The 24,040-nt window shown below is 44.3% G+C and overlaps 1 protein-coding gene across 2 annotated transcripts in view; it reads right to left on the bottom strand.

The window, feature by feature from the left end:
* Positions 1-16,522, bottom strand: part of LOC110518458 (plectin) — a 160,168-nt gene extending 143,646 nt beyond the window's left edge. For both annotated transcript variants that reach the window (XM_021596093.2, XM_021596088.2), the window contains exon 1: positions 16,274-16,522. In XM_021596093.2, coding sequence (XP_021451768.2) covers positions 16,274-16,364 — 91 coding nt within the window. In that variant the 5' untranslated portion in view covers positions 16,365-16,522. The remainder of the gene's footprint in view (positions 1-16,273) is intronic.
* Between the last annotated feature and the right edge of the window lie 7,518 nt (positions 16,523-24,040).

The following is a 24,040-nucleotide window of genomic DNA, read 5'->3' on the forward strand; positions in this document are numbered from 1 at the left end:
TGCAGTGCGCATTCGCGAAAAAGGACTGTCGTTGCTCCAACGTGTACCTAACCATAAACACCAATGCCTTTCTTAAAATCAATACACAGAAGTATATATTTTTAAACCTGCATATTTAGCTAAAAGAAATCCAGGTTAGCAGGCAATATTAACCAGGTGAAATTGTGTCATTGCACACAGAGTCAGGGTATTTGCAACAGTTTGGGCCGCCTGGCTCATTGCAAACTAATTTGCCAGAATTTTACGTAATTATGACATATTATTGAAGGTTGTGCAATGTAACAGGAATATTTAGACTGATGGATGACACCCGTTAGATAAAATACGGAACAGTTCCGTATTTCACTGAAAGAATAAACGTCTTGTTTTCGAGATGATAGTTTCCGGATTCGACCATATTAATGACCTAAGGCTTGTATTTCTGTGTGTTATTGTGTTATAATTAAGTCTATGATTTGATAGAGCAGTCTGACTGAGCGATGGTAGGCAGCAGCAGGCTCATAAGCATTCATTCAAACAGCACTTTCGTGCATTTTGCCAGCAGCTCTGCTGTTTATGACTTCAAGCCTATCAACTCCCGAGATTAGGCTGGTGTAACGATGTGATGTGAAATGGCTAGCTAGTTTGCGGGGTGCGCGCTAATAGCGTTTCAAACGTCACTCGCTCTGAGACTTGGAGTAGTTGTTCCCCTTGCTCTGCATGGGTAACGCTGCTTCGAGGGTGGCTGTTGTCATTGTGTTCCTGGTTCGAGCCCAGGTAGGAGCGAGGAGAGGTACGAAAGCTATACTGTTAAAGGTATATGAAATACAAATGGTATTGAGAGAAATAGTCCTATAATTCCTATAATAACTACAACCTAAAACGTCTTACCTGGGAATATTGAAGACTCATGTTAAAAAGGAACCACCAGCTTTCATTTGTTCTCATGTACTGAGCAATGAACTTAAACGTTAGCTTTCTTACATGGCACATATTGCACTTTTACTTTCTTCTCCAACACTTTGTTTTTGCATTATTTAAACCAAATTGAACATGTTTCAGTATTTATTTGAGGCTAAATTGATTTTATTGATGTATTATATTAAGTTAAAATAAGTGTTCATTCAGTATTGTTGTAATTGTCATTATTACAAATACATTTTAAAAATCGGCCGATTAATCGGTATCGGCTTTTTCTGTCCTCCAATAATCGGTATCGGTATTGAAAAATCATAATCGGTCGACCTCTAATAGGTACTATAGATAAACCACTGATACTAGGAGGTTTAAAGGATAAGGATCATGTCAAAACAGCATTCCACTCAGAGAGATTTGTGCGCGTTTGAATAAGCCTATCACCCCGTTGAATGTATTTGTTGTCACACAGTAAACATGGTCTCCCAGATTAAATATGTCCAGATGTGAATCATCCCTATGAGACACTATGTTTTGTCCAACTGAAGAGACCAGATAGAGCCCATAAGTCTATTTATTAGCATGCTTGATTAGTGTGTTTACTGTTTGTGTTCAGTCATTAGCTTATTTGGTTGTCTGCTTGAATAGGCATTGAGCAAATTCAAAACATGGCTGCAGGCGGCAGGAATGGAAACCGAATTCATCAGATGCGTATTGCAACTGCAGCCTGCTGTATGAGTCAGCAAATGTTTGGCCAGAGGGAGGGAGGGAGGTTTAATGGTAGTTCTCAAACGTAGTTCACCAGCATCACTGCATGTTTGAGTGAGCCTTAGTGACTGACTGACTGAAATTTAGGTACAGCAGACCTGGGTTCACATAGCATTTGGCATCTGTCAAATACTTCAGCTGTGATTGATTGAGCTTGATATTCCCAAAAGTGCAAACCCCGCCCATCTTGGACTCCAGCAAGGCTCGAGCACACATTCAAAGTATTTGAAAGATGTCAAATGCCATTTCAAGACAAGTCTGAGCCTCAGTACTCAACGGGTGTACTCAAGATAACAAACAGTTGTGACTACTAAGGTTTTCTTTTGTTGTCCCAGTAATAGTAATCTTGGTCACATATGGTCAAGGATACAGAGATGGAACTTTGTGTCATTAGCAGTAGCGGGCATTTGTTAGTGACAAAGAGCCTCCGTGGAATGAAGTTATGAGGCAGAGGCCTTTAGTCGTAAACAGTAGGGCCTGTGTTGGAGCTATGTGCTTGTCTGCAGTTTATATGCAGAGTGCAGACGTATGGGGGAACATGTCAATCTCCACAGCCGTTTATTAGTGGTCCGGGTTACAAAGTGTTAAGGCCTGCTAAAGGAATCCTCTTTTCTCCTCTCGCCAAAACCATGACGAATCCCACGGCCCGTTTCGCTCTCCCAGTGATGTCTCTATGGCTCCGTGCACCTCTCTAAGCACTGGTTTTCACACGTAGCTTCAGTCGAGATATTATTCCCGTGGAGGGTTAAGGGGAGGACTCTGTACGTTTGCTGAGAGGAACAGTAGTGTAGATTGTGCTAGCGTGTGGATGCGGATCGAACGTGGGATGTAGGATAGAACGCTTTCCAGTGCTCCCTTTCTTTCAATCTGCCACAGAAAGGCGGTGTGGGACAGTGTAGCACCTAGTATCGGAGTGGACACTCCCTCACAGTCCTGTCCATTTCAGAGCTGTCTCCATTTCAGAGCCTTATATCCTTTCACCCCTGACTGTGTGGGCCATGAATGTGTTTGCAGCCCCTGTCCAGTTTACGCCGGTAGCCCCGCTGTGAATGTCCAGACAAAACATTCCATCTCCCTGAGGTCACACAGCCACACAAATCTCCAGTCCAATGTGACAGCTTAGAGCGCAGGGCAGCGGCCAGGCCGGACAGATTTCCCGCAGCACTGAGTGAAAAGCTTTCCACAGAGCCCATATCTGGTGATAAAACTGTTAGTCAATGGACAGGCCAAGGCCAACACACAACAGGTCCCAGTCTATTGATCACACACTACAAAGAGGACACATACACTCACACACTTAGCAAATACTCCTGTGAAACATCACTCACTGTCTACTTCATTAAAGTCACAGGTGATGCTGGTAACTGAGGATCCCTTGCAGGTGCAGTTGAATAATCTCAAGGTTAAATACCACGCATAGAGTGTTAGACACACACGGCTGCATTAAATGCACAAGCACACACACACACAAACGTGCACACACACACGCACGGACGTGTACACACATACACCCAGACACACACACACACACACACACGGGAGATATAATCCCCTGTAAGAGTGTGCTGAGAGGGCAGGGTGCTTTGGCACACATTCTGCCCGACACACCTCCACCATTGTATCCTGCTACTAAAGGCGGTCCACCACAGGATCATACTGCCTTATCTTCCACCTCACCGGACATTCACTTCTCGAGATAAGAAGAAGATCATGTCAACACACTGCAAGAGAACCCAGAGTTTCAACCTCATGCCCTCTGGAGGATATGGCTGAATACACTTTCGAAAAGCCAAATCCCCCACGCAATAACTGGAGCTTATCAACTTCCATAACTTTCATTCGATATTCAAAAGTCTCTAATAAGATCTGAACATGTATTTCAAACAACTGCTACTTAAGTCATTATTTATACCATGACATTTTATTGACATTACAATCTTGATTCTGTCTATACGCTGACCAATACATGATGTGTGTGGCGAGAGAACGAGTGGGTACTGTCACTGTGGATCTGCTTCTCTACGTCTGCTTGCCTACAGTATGTTGACTGGCATACAGCATGCAGCTGCTCTAACTCTGCCCGGGGAGATGGTTTCCGACCCAAAAGGCTGGGCGGCTGGCGGGGTAGCGTGCGTTGGCCTGGTGCAGGAATGCTGGGAATGGGGCTGGAGGGTAACGAAGCACAGAAAGTGATGAATGTCCCAGACCAGGGACCAGACCAGACCAGGCCCCAGGGTTTAAGGCACACACCCATGCTCAAAGCGAACGGACAGGGAACTCAAGGTCAGAGGGCTGGAGCTGGACCATGAGCCCCGCTGGACACTGGAGAGATGCTGTCATCTCAGTAGCTAAAGGCAGACCTAATTCTGTGTGTTTGAGATGATCAAAACACGCGTGTCCTTCTGTAAAAATCCATGTTCAAATTCAAACTTAAAAAAATAAATAAAAATGGAGTACTCATTGCAATATTTGATCGTTAATAACCGCAGTACTTATTTGCTTGGCTGTAGTATTTCAGAGGTACCTTTATCTGAAGCCTGACACAATCTCCTCTTTCAAACAAGTGAACAGTGGGTCCAAAAGTTATACGTTGTTATGTGTACTATGTTCCACTAGGGGCTGTGCTTACACTGTACAACCAAACGATCCCCAACTCTCTGAGTCAGGACTCTCAGTGGAGAAAGGGTGAAAAGACAACTATTTGTTTTCTAGGAAACAGTTTGTTAAATTACAGGAAACAAGACAGCAGTTACTGTCAAGACGGCAAGCAAATAGCAAACTGCTATTTTGGTTTGTTGAAGAAAACGAGTCACAAACAGATGGAATCACAATCACATATGTGCTTGGGCATGGGGGGGGAATGGAGTAGCTTTACCATATTTCTTACATAAATGTATACGAAACAGCATATTCATTATTGATGCTACCCTCAGTAACATGCATTTTTAATGGGTTGCATACATGTCCTACGTCGGTAGAGAACTGCTGAGTCCGCATGTTATAGTTTCACAGGGAGTATAGCAGGTTGCCATGGGAGCTGTAAACTGGATGCTCACATATGGCTCAAAATGTTGCCCTTGCCAAAGGGCTGTCTCCTTGGGGGGGGGGGGGGGGGGGGGGTGAGTGAGTGAGTGCGTCTCTTCTGGCTTGCCTAGATATCGTTGCAGCGAATCAGCAGAAACAGACAGCCGTTTCAGGGCTGAACATGAGTCCCACGGTGACAGGGCTGTACTGTCACCTTACACATGTCTAATAATCGAAACAAACTGCTGAGTGGAAGCCAACCACACAGCTGATCAATACGGTAGCACTGAGAGACTAATAGCCTCACTCTCCCTCCTGTGTCTCTCTTTCTCCCTCTCTGTGTTTTCCTCCCTTCCGTACTCTCCCATCTCTCTCCCTCTCTGTCTGTATATGCCTGGAATATGTAAGGATGCGGGGAGTTTTTGATTGAAGGCGCCGGCTCGGCTACTTTGTGTTCCCCCGGGTGCCTGGCCAGACTCATCCAAGATGTCTGTCTCTGCCTGGACCTGGGTACTGTTGCACTGATTCTGTTACAGGAGCCTCAGCATCTCCAGAATAAACATACTCTCCTCTCTTTTTAACTGCTGCCTCACAAGGGCCACATCCAGCAGGCCCTGGGGGAATCTATCGTCTGCAACCACACCAGGTACAATACATAAAAATGACCACAGCTTGACGAGCTCGGTAAAACCAGACCTAACGCTGTGCTCAGTTAGTGAGAGCAGCATTCACTCTGGTTTAACTAGGTGAACAACTTACAGCCCCTCAAGGAGTCCTTTCCTTTATGAGACATCTAAAACTGTCATAGCTAGAGTTTCCCACGTCATCCCATTCACATACGATACAATGTATTAGGATTATGCGTTATTCAAATCCAAATGATTGGTGACATACACATCCTAGCTCCAACAGCGCAGTAGTATCTAACAATTCACAACAATACACACATCTCTAAAAGTACAAAAATGGAATGGAGAAATATATAAATACTAGGATGAACAATGTCCGAGTGGCATTGACTAAAATACAGTAGAATAGAATACAGTATATATACACATGAGACGAGTAAAGATTACTGCACAACAGTACTATCAGAAGCAAAAACAAGTACTTCAAAACAAACACATTCACACACACAAGACATTAACCCTAGCGGTGACACAACAAGCAGTTGTCATGGCATATCCATGTACACAAACCTTTGAGCTACAGATTCCTAACATGACAATAGAACTGCAGAGTGACGATGCCAGCCAGAGGACATGACATTTACACTATACACCATTTACACTATGCACATTTACACAAAACATTAAGAACACCTTCCTAATATTTTGTTGTACCCCCCCCCCCCCCCCCCCCCCCCCCCCCCCCCCACCCCTTTTGCCTTCAGAACAGCCTCATTTAGTCGTCATGGACTCTACAAGGTGTCGAAAGCGTTCCACAGGGATTCTGACCCATGTTGACTCCAATAGCTTCCCACGGTTGTGTCAATTTGGCTGAATGTCATTTGGGTGGTGGACCATTCTAGATGCACACGGGAAACTATTGAGTGTGAGAAACCCAGCAGCGTTGCAGTTCTTGACACACCGCCACCCGGCACCTGCAACCATAACCTTTTCAAAAACATATTAAATATTTTGTCTTGCCCACATGTACACATGTACACAATCCATGTCTCAACTGTCTCGAGGCTTAAAAATACGGGTTTAACCCGTCTCCTCCCCTTCATCTACACTGATTTTAAGTGGATTCAACCAGTGACATCAACAAGGGATCCTTCACCTGGATTCATCTGGTCAGTCCATGTCGTGGAAAGAGCGTGTGATGTTCTAAACGTTTTGTGCACTCAGTGTATTATATATACTGTTGATGGGCGGTACTGTATGTCCTCTTTTATCATACATAAAACACGGTAAAGCGCTCCTACAGTGAAATGCTGATGCAGTGAACAGTGAAGCAGACTGAAACGGAAAAGATATTGAGCAACTCCTGGAAAGACAATGTCAAAGCAAACTTCCATTGTCCAGCCAAGGGTTGCTGAATATCTTTTCATATTAGATTTTTTTCACGCTGCTTTTGTGAGCACTGATAAGCGAGCTCAGATAGGACCTTGCTTTGCTACTGTTGAGAAATGCTGAACGACCTTGACCCCCGTTTGCTCTGACTGATTAAAAATGTCCACAGGAGGGGCTACAACAGGAAAACCCAGAATTAGCTGCGCTCTTAGCGCTTTGATAAAAATAAAAACTGTTTTCCAGTGTGGCCATTCTTCCCCACAGGAGAAGGGGTACACCCGTCTGGGCTGGAGAGGTCAGAGACCAACGTTACATTTTATTTAACCTTTATTTCTGCAGGGAGTCATATTGAGACCCAGGTCTCATTTTCAAATGAGAATACCCTTCAAAAAAATTGTGGTGAAATACAAAACACAATCAATAGCAGTCAAAAAGAGTTACCACAAGAGTTTCCCCACATTCAGGTATCTGAGACCTTGTTCACACATCTGATAGATAAGTTGGTATTCCTTATACAAGAAGTTTGGGTAATGGCAACTTCTGTCACTCAGTGTTTTGCTTGGTATTGTTGAGGCTGGGGAATAACATCTTGCTAGGTATTTGTCTCTGCCTCCAGGCATCACTTCTCCAAAGTCTTTAGCGTGTCAATGTGCGGCAAACCAAGCAGCCTGCTACCAGGGTAGAATGTGGCAAGTGATACCTCAAGGACAGTCTGTATTACCCCAGGGTTTTCTACGAGTATGGGTGTGTGTGTGTTTGTGTGCACTCACGTGCATGCATGTGTGCACGCATTCTTGTGTCGGCATGTGTGTGTGTGTGTGCGGCAGCTGTGCAGGATGACCTGCTGTGACATTACCGGCCCTCGTGGTGACTCTGTCATGCCGGCTCGAGTTGCGCAACGTGCCTGGAAGCAGCAATGTGCTAGAGAATGACATGGCAGACCACTGACACACACACACACACACACACAGACCGATCTAAATCTCTTCTGCACAGAAGCACCCTCATTTCTCACTGATTGCTCACAGTAATAAACATATGACCTTTTAGGGACTTTGTTAGAGTAGTTACCCGCTAGAAGAATGCTCAACTGTTTCAAGTCCATTTCCATCCATACCCTCTCTGGAGCGGAAAACATGTTTCCGTCAGCCCATTGCTCCTCTCTCAGTAAGAAGGACCATCTTTCATTTGAATATAAATACAAGTGTTATCAAACAGAGCTTGTTCTCTCGTACAGTCCTCCTTCACAGAGCATACAGACAGACACGTCCGTTTAAAAGACTCCACATTAAAGAAGAGGTCCAATTAGGGCCATGGAAAACAACACACACTGTGGCCATTCACACTAAATCCATTCCATCCCGATACCTTTATCTTCTATGCATTCTGTGCTGTGTGTGTATGTGTGTGTGTGTGTGTGTGTGTGTATGTGTGTGCGCGCACGCATCAGCAGGAGCAATTAGATTACTCCTATATGTTTTCATTGCTTACTGAAGCCTTGGGGCAGCCGTCCCAGACACATAGAGCAGTCAATAAAGCCTAACCCTGGTAGCCCTAGACAGAGGAACAGAGGAACAGGGAGAGATGGAGGAAGAAAGAGAGGCATAGTGTCAAACACAGTCCAGGTGCAAACAGTGTTTTTCCACATAATTCCCGACAACAGTTGAAAGTCATGTGTCTCCATGAAAAGCTTAAAGGAACTGCTGCACACAAATGATGCGGGGACTCCTGCTTGTACGAAGCATATAATCGACCCGAGGTTGAAACTAAAGCAGGGGTGAAGGAGATCTGAAAAGTTTTCTGGTACGCTGAGCTCTCACTCCATCAAACGCTGACACCTGTCACTCAGCTAAACTGTCAATCATGCCGCTTTCAAACAAAGATGGCTGAGAAACATCAAATAAAGATGTCACGTCGTGTAGTTTGAGGAGAAGAGATGAGGTGGACAAAAACCATGACTGTAAGCGAATGGGACGGCTCAGCATTTCACCGACTTTATCAGCAGACTGCAGATCGGTCTGTTCAGCATGTTCAGAGGCTCAGATGGTGTGTGTGTGTGTGTGTGTGTGTGTGTGTGTGTGTGTGTGTGTGTGTGTGTGTGTGTGTGTGTGTGTGTGTGTGTGTGTGTGTGTGTGTGTGTGTGTGTGTGTGTGTGTGTGTGTGTGTGTGTGTGTGTGCGCGCACTCCCTCACGTGTAATGTTTGACAACATTTAAAAAAACTGAATTTCAACAGAAACATTACGTGCGAGGAAGTTCACACACAGACAGAGACACAGACAGAGACACAGACAGAGACACAGAAAGAGACACAGACAGAGACACAGACAAACACAGACAGAGATACAGACAGACAGACAGAGACACAGACAGAGACACAGACAGAGACACAGAGATCAGATTTTACTGTGGAATTAAAGCTATTTGATGAATAAGCCCGTATGTGATTCTGGACTTGCTGTAATCCAAGCAAACAGAACAGTAGCTTCTGCACGGCTATGCCTCTCTGACAGGAAACGGACAGTAAATAATTGGGAAGGCTCCCAGTGGACTCTGCAAAGTCCATATAAGGCCGGAGGAATCTCTGTAAAGCATCTATTATCATCCCTCCTGGCCGGTCATAGCTGGAAGGGTCTAGCCATGACCGGCCAAGACGTATTCCAGCTTTTGTCAAATTAAAGTCCAAAGGTGAATTTTTTGTGGCATTTTAGCTAACCTTAACCCTTTTCCTAACCTTAACCTACTTTTCCTAACCTGATACGTTAATTATCCTAAGGTGCTGCATAAGTTCTCCTAACCTGCTACGAAAAGTCAAATCTGACGTTCATTTGACAAAAGCTGGATCCCGGCTAGCCATGACCCTCCTGGCCTTGAAGTGACCTCCCACCTGAGCTGTGTGTCAGTGCTGATCTATCCCGGGCTGCTGCCACCGGCCCTAAGGATGCTGACATGACAGGAATACAGAAACACATAGAGGCCGGGAAAAGACCCGGAATAACCCGCCGTCTTTCCCTCAGCATGGTTCAGACGCCTCTCAGAGTTAAGTCCGACGGAACAAAGGACTCTCTCTCTCTCCCACTCACACTTTCCCCGTCTCTCTCCCCCGCTCTCTCTCTCCCCCCTCTCTTTCTCTAACACACACTCCCTCGCTCGCTCTCTTTTTTTCACTCTCACACACTCTGAGCCCGCTGCATTTCTGCTGCAACGACTTCACAGACATACTGTACAGAACATTTCCATTACTGAGATTTTCCTTTTCAATTTTTGCTCCGGAAAACTGCCAGCTTAAGCTCTTTGAAAGGGACCATTTTGGTAGCCACTCAATTAAGGAAAACGTCCTCATAATGTCACACATTTTACACAGCAGACAGCACACACACTTAGATTTTCTACCTAGGTACAATAGTTCATGACTTCCTTTAGCATTCACGTCATTTGCGGTGCCTGGTTGACCTCTGCGTCAGTTCAGTGTGTGTGTGTGTGTGTGTGTGTGTGTGTGTGTGTGTGTGTGTGTGTGTGTTTCACAGAGCTACAGCCATAGGGGCCACTGTAGGGCAATGCTTCAGAGGGTGAGGGGCGATTTTCGAGTAGACACAAGCACTGAGGGTACTACTGTAAAATCACAGGTATGTTGTCAGCAATGCAATTTAAGACAGCACAGTAGGCCACAACACCTGATGACAATGCACCTGTGTTGGAGTCAATGAGGAGAGGGACAATGCTTACCTGTGAGATAGAACACAAGACAGACAGAGACACGTGATCAGCATGGTTCTCAAATATATGTATTATTCCATTTCAGTACTTCTGCGGCAAGCTAAATGCAAGTGGTATGTGAATAGCTTCATACACACTGCATATGTATGGATTTCCATTTCAAGTGGTTACACTAAAAACACAAAAAAAAGGGTATATTTAAAGTAACACTTTTGAGAGTCCTTAATTCAGCCGGTCGACGGGAGACGGACATGCATGGAGAGTCTTAGAGAAAAAGAGAGGGGGAGTGATAGAGAGAGAGAGAGAGAGAGAGAGAGAGAGAGAGATCTGACGTGTCACTGACTCTGATCCTTAGAATCCCCATCACTTCAGCCTATCAGCCACAAGAAGCTCCTCGGATCCACCACACACACATCACTCACTAGCCTGTCCATTGGGGAAACCTGATCTGCCAGCTCATATACACACTGAACAATAATATAAACGCAACGTGCAACAATTTCAATGCTTTTACTGAGTTACAGTTCATGTAAGGAAATCAAGCAATTTAAATAAATTCAGTAGGCTCTTAATCCAGGGATCATCAACTAGATTCAGCTACGGGACGATTCCTTTTGAGAGGATGGTCGGGGGGACGGAACATAATTACAAATCATTTGTAGAGTGCAAATTGACCACAAGAAGCCGAATAGATATAATATTTGACCAAAACATAATGATTTCAAACCTTGCTTACACTTGTATATGATCACATCTCTCTATTATGCGTGGAAAAACTTGGGAACAGATTTTCTAAACTAAAATCACTTGGAGCTGATTTCCTTGTGTTTTTACAGTTTTTTTTATGTCTAACAATGACAATAAAATATATATCTATATTTTTTTTCAGAAAACTTGGGGGGCCGAATAAAACCAACCAGTCGGGTAACCCTGCACTAATCTATGGATTTCACATGACTAAGCAAGTGCGTGGCATTGGCTGCGCCCCTGCCCAGTCATGTGAAATCCATAGATTAGGGCAGGGTTCCCCAACTGGCGGCCCGCGAGCTGAATTTGACCCACGAGTGGCTTTATTTGGCCCCCCAAAAACATTTTAAAAACTATAAAAACACCAGGAAATCAGCTCCAAGTGATTTTAATTAGGGAAATCTGTAGTCTGTGGTTGTGAGGCCGGTTGGATGCACTGCCAAGATCTCTAAAACGACATTGGAGGCGGCTTATGGTTGAGAAATTAACATTTAATTATCTGGAAACAGCTATGTTGGACATTCCTGCTGGCAGCATACCAACTGCACACAACCTCAAATCTTGAGAAATCTGTAGGATTGTGTAGTGTGACAACTGATCATGTGTTGTGCAGCTGTGTAATGATCATGCTGTTTGATATGCCACACCTGTCAGGGGGATGGATTATCTTGACAAAGGAGAAAATTTCAAAGGAATAAGCTTTTTGTGCATACAGAAAATGTCTGGGATCTTCTACTTCAGCTCATGAAACATGGGACCAACACTTTACATTTTGCGTTCATATTTCTGTTCAGTATATACAGTATACGCACTCACTCACCGCTTTAAAGCAGACAAAGTCACTACAGTCGCACATTACATAGCAACAGTAGAATAGACACCACTGGTTTTAAATAGTTTGTTCATTCATAAAGCTGGGTGACTGACCACTTCCCAAAGGACTTTACACAAGACCCCTAAATATAACTTAAGTCATCCACTGACAGATTCTTCATTGATCTACGGAGATTCATCAAGTTCGGCTTGTCACAACTCACCACAGTCTTTTCTTGTGAGTGCACCCCTCACTTTCTGAAACCTGAAACCTTTGTTTTTAGCATGAGTAATGATTCCATCATTCCATAGCATAAGCACATTTATATCAAATCAAACTATTAACCACAGTCCATATATGTATGTGTTTAATAACCCAGAATAAGATGGTACAATCAAAGTCTGCCCTCGAGCCAAAAATAACTATTTAATTGGCTGGCCGAACAAGGCTGAGGTTATATTTGGGGGTTATTTTAAGCCCCCGCGGGGCGGCGTAGGAAGGCGCCATGGAAGTTGGCGATGGGGGAGAGTGTGGATGCCAACCGTAGTCCGCCCGTCCGCCCGGCACGTCCATCCAGACTGGGGCAATCCCCCTCACCGGCGGCCCAGTGACGACCCGTCTACATCACCTGCCGTCACAAATTGCATTAGAGGACGCTGGGAAGCCGGCCAGCCACAGTAGCCCGCCTGCCTCCCTCACTCCCTTCGCCATGCTGGGACAGTGAGACAGCACAAGTGAATGAAATAGGTAGAGCACAGGCTGACTAACTTCCAAGGAGGGATATGTTCTATACACAAACTCTAGCGAACGTAAGACAGTAGTAGTGTCATGTTGTCTCCCGAGCTGCAAATGAACCAAAGAGAAATGTTTGACTAACTCCTACAGAGGAACACATATATATATAAACACTTACAAATGTATTACAGTATTGTTATCCATTAATGTTGTCCGTCCTCCTGATATGACAGTGAATCAAAGAACACAGGCTGAGTGACTCCTAGAGAGGGACACATTGTCACGACTCCGACCGAAGGTGGCTCCCCTTCCCATTCGGGTGGCGCTCGGCGGTCGTCGTCGCCGGCCTACTAGCTGCCACTGATTCTTTCCTCCCCCTCCTTATGTGTTTATTGGTTACACCTGTTTTGAGTTGGTTGTAATTAGTTGGGCTTTATTAGTCAGCCGGCCCGCCCGTTGTTTTGTGCAGGATTCATTATTGTAACCTTTGTGTTTGGTGTAGACGAACGTGTTGGTTTATGTTCGTGGAGTTTGCTGGACAGTTTTCGTCCCCCGTGACTGGGGCGTTTGTTTTGAGCACCCGTTGTTCACCGTGTGTGCAATGAAAGAGCACCATATTGAATTCTCTGTTTCCTGCGCCTGACTTCCCACTCACGACACCCAGAACGTTACACACATTCTATATACTGTACATACTGTGATGAATGTAAGACCCAAGTGTCATGTTGTCCATCTGGCGGTATGACAGAATGGGGGACGGATGGTGAGAATTTTCAAATAGTTAGTTTCATCACCCAGGGGGATACGTCTTCTACCGTGGATAAACTCTGTGCAATGGAGGAGCATCAGTACAAAGTACCAGAGCAATGGTTTAGCATTCTATTCAGACATATTTACCTCATCTCACATAATATGCATCACCAACTTTCTTCTCTCATTGAATATAATCATTTCTGAATCATCTGGCTGACAACTCCACCCCAGACTTCGAGCGAGGTCATTCAAGTGTTCCCTAATCTGGCACTTCTATGGCAACCACTCCTCCTCCTAACAGTGAGGCGAGAAGCACACTACAGCTAAAAAAAAAATGGGGAATTCTCCGGTGAGTGGTGAGTGTGGACAATGAAATGAAATCTCCCAGTGAAACTCCCAACACTGTCACGGTATGCTGCCATGGCTAAAGACGCCTAGCGGAAGAACAAACTAGACATGTGAACTGCGAGCCACCTGGCAATGTTTACAGACTAAATACTTTCTATTATCGGACATCAGCAAGCACACTAGGTCCTACTATATGCCGAGAGATACACAGAGAAGAACAATAACAAGAGTTGAAGGCAAAAGGGGGTTTACAAGAAGTCTGATGAGTCATGACCTGAGATTCACCTGTGCATGATAGTGAGGAAACACCACTGAAAGGAACACAGGTTCAAATTAAAACAATTAACTCAAGAAATCAAGAGACAGAGAATGAGACACACTGGGAGAGATGGCGAAAGACGGAGAAAGAAAGAGAGAGAGAGACAGAGATACTGGGAGGGATGGCGAGAGCCAGAGAAAGAAAGAGAGAGAGACAGAGATGCTGGGAGGGATGGCGAGAGACAGAGAGTGGGGGTGATACAGAGAGAGACAGAGACTGGGAGGAATGGAGAGAGAGAAAGAGAGAACGGGGTCTGAGACAGAGAGAGACTGGGAGAGATGGAGAGAGACAGATGAGCAGCTCATTGCCTCCCTGACTCCTGTGCCTTAATAAGGAGAGCAGAGCAGGACAGTCTTGCCTGTTTTACGTTCCTTGCCTGTAGGACAGATACTGTGAATACAGAACACAGAGGAACGTCTCAAATATAAACACCTGCCTGGCTGCCACCGTCCTTGGCCATGCGTTCTATAACACCCCCCCCCCCCCCCACACACACACACACACACACACACACACACACACGGTGAATTCAGCTTGAAATAAAACAAAACACACGTGTATGCATGCCCCCCCCCAAATAGTTCACAAACAGAAACCCAGAAACGTGCAGATCCACCCAGCAACAGCTAAATTGATTCAGCACCGGGGCTCATTCTCCAGATTCTCTCGGGGGGAAGAAAAAAAACTGGGGCGATATTTATAGATGAGCTCTCTGTTTTCTGAAGGAAGGACTGGCTGGAAGGACTACTTCCTCGGGGAAAGCAGAACGGGGATACATAAAGGGGAGCAAAATGCAGGGAGAAGGAGAGAGAAGGGACACCAGGATGAGAGAGATGGAGGGAGTTAGAGCTTTGATATCCAGAACAGTAAAGGAATAAGGAAAGACATGCAGAGAGATGGGGATATGGAGAGGAGTTATGGGTACAAAGACACACCAATGCTGGTGTGTGAAATAGCAATGGAGGAGTTTCGGGGCGTGTGGACGAGGTTTTCTGCTGATGAGGATAGTGGAATGAGGCCTGATCGTCAATGGACGCAGTATGAAATGATTGAGGTAGTGCATAATCACCTGTGCATCCCAAAACCCACTTCTGACTGGGGGCTCAATTCAATCAAGTCCACATTGCAGTATTGCATTTACCCATTAGCTCTTTTTCCCCATGGTGATATAAAATCACAGACTGGTCTGGGGTTGCTGTATAGAGCCCTATACAGACTACCAGGTAGACTCCCCACACGGGTACGCCTTCACTTTTCAGACGTGCGGAAGCAGGGTGACATTTTTAAACAAAGCCTCTGCGCTGAATTCCAGCCTATATACCATATGAACATCATGAGCCAAAAGGAGATGATTGACACTCCAACCAGTGGATGTGACAGACTACGAACGACAGAGCATTCTTTAACAGGAACATTAGCCAAGTGGCTCAAAAGAGGCCATTAAAGAGAACATTCATTGTATTAATTGTGGTAGACGACACTTAATGTGATAATAATTGACGGACAGTACGTTTCATCGTAGAGAAACAACTCCTGTCCACGTCCCATGAACTGCAGCTGGGCAAAAGATAACACAATCAGATGAGCACCTACAGTACACGTAAGACCCTCTCCGCTCCATTTCATTAAGGTCAAAGGTTAGAATGGTAGACCTAGTTGGCTATGGCCACATGTCAAAGTAGAGCAGTGGAGTAAATCAACAGTGAACTTTGACAACCTCCACTGAGAGAGACCGGCAGAGTGGCAGCAAAACGTGGTCCAATCAACACTTCACTCAGCACTCTGGAGGAGCAGTGTGTGGCTGGCCGCCTGCACTCCCTGTTGCGCACACACACACGCACACACACACACACGCACACGCACACACACACACACACACGCACACACACGCACCCGCACACGCACACACACACACACGCACACACACACACACACACTTGACGTGAAGAAAGACACATGAAGGTACACAGGCTTATACAAACACGTGCTGTTAACACCCCAGTGCAGAGCTACCGATATCACACACTCTCCCTCTCCCCCACACCTCCTCACACACACGCACTCAATCCTGTCATCACCGGCAGCAGTAGCAGCAGTCACCCCTCTATGTGAGTGTGTGGGCCCTAGCTGGCATGTACCTTTGTACTTCTCCCTGACGTTCTCATACGCCTGGATGAAGTCCTGCTCCTCTGCATTGGGGGGCAGGCATGCGGGTTCGTACATGGCCATGGCCGGCGCTGTCTGTCAACGGGGCACGTCACCCTCTGCTCCTCTTTTTGTTGTTCTCCTCTGCCTTCTTCTCCTTTTGAGGTCAGCGGGCTCCCTCTCGCTCGTTCCCTGTTCATGCGACAACCCCTGCTGTCTGTCTGCCTGCTCTGTAGTTCTCTCAGTAGGTTATGAGCTCTCCCCAGCTCTCAACTTCATTCCAGTGGTCAGCACCCCCCACCCCCCCCACCCCCTCGTAACAGAGAAATACTCAATATGAATGCCAGGCTCCTCCTCTTAAGCTCTTAAAGACACATGGCAGGGGAAGCACAGAGAGAGAGAGAGAGAGAGAGAGAGAGAGAGAGAGAGAGAGAGAGAGAGAGAGAGAGAGAGAGAGAGAGAGAGAGAGAGAGAGAGAGAGAGAGAGAGAGAGAGAGAGAGAGAGAGAGAGAGAGAGAGAGAGAGAGAGAGAGAGAGAGAGAGAGGAGAGAGAGAGAGAGAGAGAGAGAGAGAGAGAGAGAGAGAGAGAGAGAGAGAGAGAGAGAGAGAGAGAGAGAGAGAGAGAGAGAGAGAGCACCATCAAACCATTGCATAGTAGTAAAGCCCCACATGGGTTTAGCATGTACTTTCCTAACCAAACTCACAGTCACACCCAGTAACAACTCCTACACAAATGAACAGACAAGCTGCTACAGCATTTCTACAGCGGGCCCAATTCCTGACTTAGGGTTAAAAAAAGGAATAACAAATTCTCAATATAAGATGCAAGACCCAAACACAAACATTGAAAAATATATATATATATATATATATATATATACTCAAATGTACAGTATATGCAATCCTAATCACAGAAACAAAATAAAAGCTCAATTGAATTATAAAAAACAAACCAAATAAAAACAATTCTCATGATCAAGGATATTTTTCCCTCCCTTCCACAGATTATGCCAATGCACTATGCTGTTGCTGCCTAGCTGGCGTGTCCGGGTCATTCACCAGGCAGTGGAAGTCAATGTTTTGATGCTGCTGCCTCTCAATTGATGAATACGTTTAAAAACTAGTTACAATGCAGATATGCCCTTGTCATCCTCTGGGAACAAGCTCCTTCGAAAGCAGGCAACATTGAATATTCAGCAGCTCCTCTACTTGACAATCCAGGGATAACTATTATTTATTTTTTATGTCATGACTTCATCAATTTAATATCACACCTGATTTGGCAGCCTCACTACAGTACCCATACAAGCCACATAAAAGGTTTGGTGAATCATCTGTATCGGTGCGAAAGCAATAAAACAACTAACAATGCTGACATTTGACAATGCTGACATCTTCCAACAGTTGAAAGTGCCATGCCCAGTTGATAATCACTCTGATACTTGCCTCGAAACGTAACCTAAACTATACTGAAACTAATTTCACACATGTAACAACAGATGAAATAAATTACGTAAAAGCATGATGGGGAGAAAGGGGGAGAACGGGTGAGTTGATGAACGAGGGGATGCGAACAATACATAATTATGTAATCCGCCATTGTGAATGAAGAACAGGGAGGCCCATTCTATTGTATTGATCCACTCTCATTCTAATCTTAAAACTGTATGTACCTGACATCAGTCCTTCAAATCAAAGCAGTCCTATCAGTGTTGCAGAATGTGGTGAGTGTTGCAGAATGTGGTGAGTGTTGCAGAATGTGGTGATGAGGCAAGGGGAGAAATGTCACTATGGCCAAGTTGCTTGCAAAGAAAACAAGTCTGGCTGGCACCGTGAACAAAGCTCCCTCCCTCTGCGCAAAATAAGGCCCCTATAAAGAGAAAACCGGAGACCATTACGCACTACAACCAAACAAAGGTATGTCAAAGTGTGTCAACGAGTGAAAGTTACAAACACTTTGTCAACTGTTAGGACAAGGGATAACAGCTAAATGAAATCCAACTAACTCCGTTGCGTGTAGACGCACACAAGCACATGCTGATAATAATTGACTATTTTTGACTGCTGCTATATTGACACTTATATTCATTATAATGTCATTATTGTTTTTGTGCTGAGTTTCACTATTTATCAAGGCCACTTGGTGCATATAATGATGTTTAGGCTACCGATGTTTTCATCAGTTGACCGCGCATCTTGACCCTGCATCTTGGTGGTTGGGCTATTTTTAGTCTATTTTGTTGTTATAAAACGAAGCTGTTACCGTGTTCAGACACATTTCTGCTTCATAGTTGTAAGAAACACTAATAAAATTGATTGAAAGCGTATTTCTTTTACATGGAGCCTACAGTAACATAAACCGATAACAATTAGATTTTGATATAAAATATTATATTATAAAATAATATAATATAAAATAATCTAACGTTACCCACAGCCTTCATAAACACTACCAAATTATTATTTTTGCAAAAGCATATATGAAATGTATTAATTACACTGTTAGAATGTTGCAGTCAGAATGACTGCTCATTAGCTTGAAGGGGGGTCCCTCGAGGCCCAACGGTTCTAGTGTTAACTCCTCCAAGTATTGTTATATTTCAGTGTCTTTAAACGTCAGATCCCCTCAGCAGCACAATGACAGGGAGTAGAGGCAGTACCGTAGGAAAATCTCCCCTCGTTGTTTCATTGCTGTCCTGGCCGTTCTATCAGCGAGTTTCTCATGACCAAGGCCAGTCCCTGACATCAGCCAGGGGGCTTTCCTGTGAGGAAACAGGATAAGTCCAAACGCCTCACTCGCCACTGGAAAAGGAGCCGTTGTTGCCGTTCCAGACAAACGCCCACACTTCGACAGGAAATGGAAACTGTTTCACTACTGGCACAGGATAGGACTAGGACTACACAGACCTGATCTAACCTGGTCCCAGATCTGTTGATGCTGTCTTGCCAACTCCTATGAACATTGTTGGTCATTCCTCTGATCACTGTCCCTTTCCATCTTTGGAGGATGCACGCACTCAAAGACTTGGCCTCTACTGGTTTACCTGACTATAGCTAGGCTACTCATAATGATGTGTTGCTTGTTTTTTTGTTTCTTTTTGAAGCACTTTCAGCCTGTTATGAAAAGCACAAAATAAAAACATGTATTAATTATTATTATTATCAAGCCAAACATTGGCGACTCAGTGACCATAGGAGTTGGCAAGCCAACACAAACAGATACGAGACCAAGCTTGCATCCATACTTTACTGCACTAAACAGTGCTGAAGCTAACTCTAGTATTCTATCGTTGCCATGTGCCATAACAATAGAAAACTCGAGTAGCCTTCGGCATACGGTAGATGCGGTAAAGAGGCCAATCAAACTTGACTAAAATAATGAAATTGCCATGGAAACGCGCGGGGGAAAGGGCCATGGGGGAAAGAGTCTCCTCATTTCCCCCTTGCAAAATTAGCCTACATTTGGGTTATTGTTTGTATGTGTATTTAACACTATGTTGAGGTAGAAATCTGAGTATAATTGTTGTATGGATGTTAACCCCAACACATGTTCATGTCATCGTTACCAATCAACTGCATTACAGTTAAAAAAACGACGACTTCTATGCTAGCTATGCTTAAACAAACGGGAGTTAGCATTCACTTCTTCTAAACCTGAAAAGGGAAAGACCTAGGCAATTGTACAACTGAATGCTTGAACTGAAAAGTGTCTTCCGCAAATAACCCAAGCCCTCTGAATCAGAGAGGTACGGGGAGCTACCTTTGTTGACATCCACTGCCCTGTTCAGGGGTAGAACAACTTTTTTTTTTTTACCTTGTCAGCTCAAGGCTTTGAGCTTGCAACCGCTCGGTTACTAGTCCAACGCTCTAACCACTAGGCTAAAGGGCTGAGGGTATTAGAAGACTGTACTGTGGCTTAACAGATGGGAGTGGAGTGGTGTGTTCCTGTATAAACCCATTTACACCATTTCTCTACACCTCACCTGGAGATGAACACACACATAGATGTACACACACACACACATCACGTCACACATTCATACTTGTTACTGGTGTTTCAGCAACAGGCCCTTTAGAAATATTTACATTTACACTTACTTCTTTCCGTGCCTCGACACTTCGTCTAGCCCCCTAAAAATAGGTGAGTTGTGAGTTGTTAACAAGATACAAGTTAATGACATCTTTGAGGACTCTCCAGTTGTCTATATGAGGTGAAAGATGACCATTGTGTGTGTGTGTGTGTGTGTGCGTGCGTGCGTGTGTGTGTGTGTTTGAATGTGCATCTATGTATACCTAACTTTGTGTCAACACAATCTGAGATGATTGTTTGCAGTTTCCCAGATCCCAATGCAGACAACAGGTGTGCTACGCTGTGTGCTTAGGCATGTGGCAGTTTGCATGTGGCTTGAGATACTCACACACGCTGTGTGCATGTCTATTACATTTACATTGTAGTCATTTAGCAGACGCTGTTATCCAGAGCGACTTATAGTTAGTGCATTCTTCCTAAGATCGATAGGTGACACAACCACATATCACAGTCATAGTAAGTACATTTTCCTCAATAAAGAAAGTATCAGCAAAGTCTGGTAGGAAAGTCAAGAGCAAGATTATTTTTTGTGTGGGGTTGGGGGTGTAGTGTGTAGTAGTGATGAAGTTGGTTGCGGTTATTAACTATGAGAACTATGAAACTGAACTATGAAACTGTCTCTAACCACAATAGAAAGAGGAGTGGGAGGCCCAGGTGCACAACTGAGACAGAGAACAAATACATTATAGTGTCTAGTTTGAGAAACACAAGTCCTCAACTCGCAGCTTATTAAATAGTACCCGCAAAACACCAGTCTCAATGTCAACAGTGAAAAGGCGATTCCGGGATGCTGGCCTTCTAGGCAGATTTGCAAAGAAAAAGCCATATCTCAGACTGGCCAATCAAAAGAAAATATTAAGATGGGCAAAAGAACACAGACACTGGACAGAGGAATTCTGCCTAGAAGGCCAGCATCCCGGAGTAGCCTCTTCACTGTTGACGTTGAGACTGGTGTTTGCGGGTACTATTTCATGAAGCTGCCAGTTGAGGATATGTGAGGCGTCTGTTTCTCAAACTAGACACTAATGTACTTGTCCTCTTCCACACTTGTGCCCCGGGGCCTCCCACCCTTTCTATTCTGGTTATAGCCAGTTTGCACTGTTCTGTGAAGGGAGTAGTGCACAGTGTTGTACGAGATCTTCAGTTTCTTGGCAATTTCTCGCATGGGATAGCCTTAATTTCTAAGAACAAGAATAGACTGACGAGTTTCAGAAGAAAGTCTTTGTTTCTGGCCATTTTGAGCCTGTAATCGAACCCACAAATGCTGATGCTCCAGATACACAACTAGTCTAAAGAAGGCCAGTTTTATTCCCTCATTAATCAATTTGCCTTTAAAATGATAAACTGGATTAGCTAACACAACGTGACATTGGAACACAGGAGTGATGGTTGCTGATAATGGGCCTCTCTACACCTATGTAGATATTCCATTAAAAATCAGCCATTTCCAGCTACAATAGTAATTTACAACATTAACAACATCTACACTGTATTTCTGATCAATTTGATGTTATTTTAATGGACAAAAAATGTGATTTTCTTTCAAAAACAAGGACATTTCTAAGTGACCCCAAACTTTTGAAAGTAGTGTATACAGTTGAAGTCAGAGTCATTAAAACTCGTTTTTCAACCACTCCACAAATTTATTGTAAACAAACTATAGTTTTGGCAAGACAGTTAGGACATCTACTTTGTGCATGACACAAGTAATTTTTCCAACAATTGTTTACAGACAGATTATTTCACTGTATCTAAATTCCAGTAGGTCAGAAGTTTACATACACTAAGTTTAAACAACTTGGAAAATTCCAGAAAATGATATCATGGCTTTAGAAGCTTCTGTTTGTCTAATTGACATAATTTGAGTCAATTGGAGGTGTACCTGTGGATGTATTTCAAGGTCCACCTTCAAACTCAGTGCCTCTGCTTGATATCATGGGAAAATCAAAAGAAATCAGCCAAGACCTCCACAAGAAAATTGTAGACCTTCACAAGTCTGGTTCATCCTTGAGAGAAATTTCCAAACGCCTGAAGGTACCACCCTCATCTCAGTTACACCAGCTCTGTAAGGAGGAATGGGCGAAAATTCACCCAACTTATTGTGGGAAGCTTGTGGAAGGCTACCCGAAATGTTTCACCCAAGTTAAACAATTTAAAGACAATGCTACCAAATACTAATTGAGTGTAGGTAAACGTCTGACTCACTGGGAATGTGAGGAAAGAAATAAAAGTTGAAATAAATCATTCTCTCTATGATTATTCTGACATTTCACATTCTTAAAATAAAGTGGTGATCCTAACTGACCTAAGACAGGGAATTTTTACTAGGATTAAATGTCAGGAATGGTGAAAAACTGAGTTTAAATGTATTTGGCTAAGGTGTATGTAAACTTCCGACTTCAACTGTAGATATCAATAATAAGTGATATCCGTAAAGCCGTAGAATACACCTCTACTGTCATCCTTACCTCCAAGCGTTTATTCAAGTTGGATAGTCTTTGGATGCAGACAGCAGTTGTACCATTGGACTGTAGCCTACAAAAGCCTATTCCTGCTCTTTTCCCACAATCCATCAAACCCATTTGGTGTGTCATCATAGTGTTCTCTGACTTGTGGTCAGACTCGCTCAGGTGGAACAAACTGAAACTTGCACGTCATTGAGAAAACAGAGAAGTATCAAAGATTTTTTTTGCAAACCTCCTTTCTGAATTTAAAAGTAATCCTCAAAGTAATCATCTAGTTTTTCAAAAATATCTGTAATCTGATTACAATATTTTTGCTGGTAACGGATTACAGTTACCAATTTTTTTGTAATCCCTTTCATGTAACAGATTACAAATAATCAGTTACTCCCCAACCCTGCGTGTGTGTGTGTGTGTATGTCTGTGTGTACAGTTGGTGAGATGTCCATTTTAGCAATCAAATAACTATAGCTATGCTAGGTGATGGTTTGGTTTATCATGTAAATGTCTATGTAGAAGAAAACTGTAGGAGTAAGTGGAGAGGACTCAGGGACAGGTATCAGAAAGAGAGAGAAGACAGAGAGAGAAGGGCAGAGAAAGAGAAAAAGAGATCAGGGTCAGCATCTTCAGGCCATTTATTGTGCCTAGGGCAACGGGTGGCAATTTTACAGCCAGATCCTCTACGTCTTTCACAAGTGAGGGCGCCACCGGTGCATCAAGACCTTCTACGTCATCTATAAGTGCAACGACCACCGGTGCAGCGAGACCCTCTACGACGTCTATGTCATCCACAAGTATGACCACAACCGGCACCGGTGCATCAAGAACCTCTACATCATCCACAAGTGTGACCTCCACTGCAGCAAGACCCTTTACGTTGCCTACGTCATCCACAAGCGTGACCACCACCTCCAACGGTGCATCAAGAACCTCTACGTCATCCACAAGCGTGACCTCCACTGCAGCAAGACCCTTTACGTTGCCTACGTCATCCACAAGCGTGACCACCACCTCCAACGGTGCATCAAGAACCTCTACGTCATCCACAAGTGCTACCACCACTGCCACCGGTGCAGCGATGGAAGATGCTGAAATGGAGGAAGCACCTCTGGATATGGGAGCCGGTGAGATTATTATGACCCTCACGGAAGTGACCACCGAGGACCTTGTTGAACAGGATGTGGCCATTGAGACAAATGAGGAGAGAA

Source organism: Oncorhynchus mykiss, chromosome 3, assembly GCF_013265735.2.
Source record: "Oncorhynchus mykiss isolate Arlee chromosome 3, USDA_OmykA_1.1, whole genome shotgun sequence".
In the NCBI taxonomy this organism is placed as follows: Eukaryota; Metazoa; Chordata; class Actinopteri; order Salmoniformes; family Salmonidae; genus Oncorhynchus; species Oncorhynchus mykiss.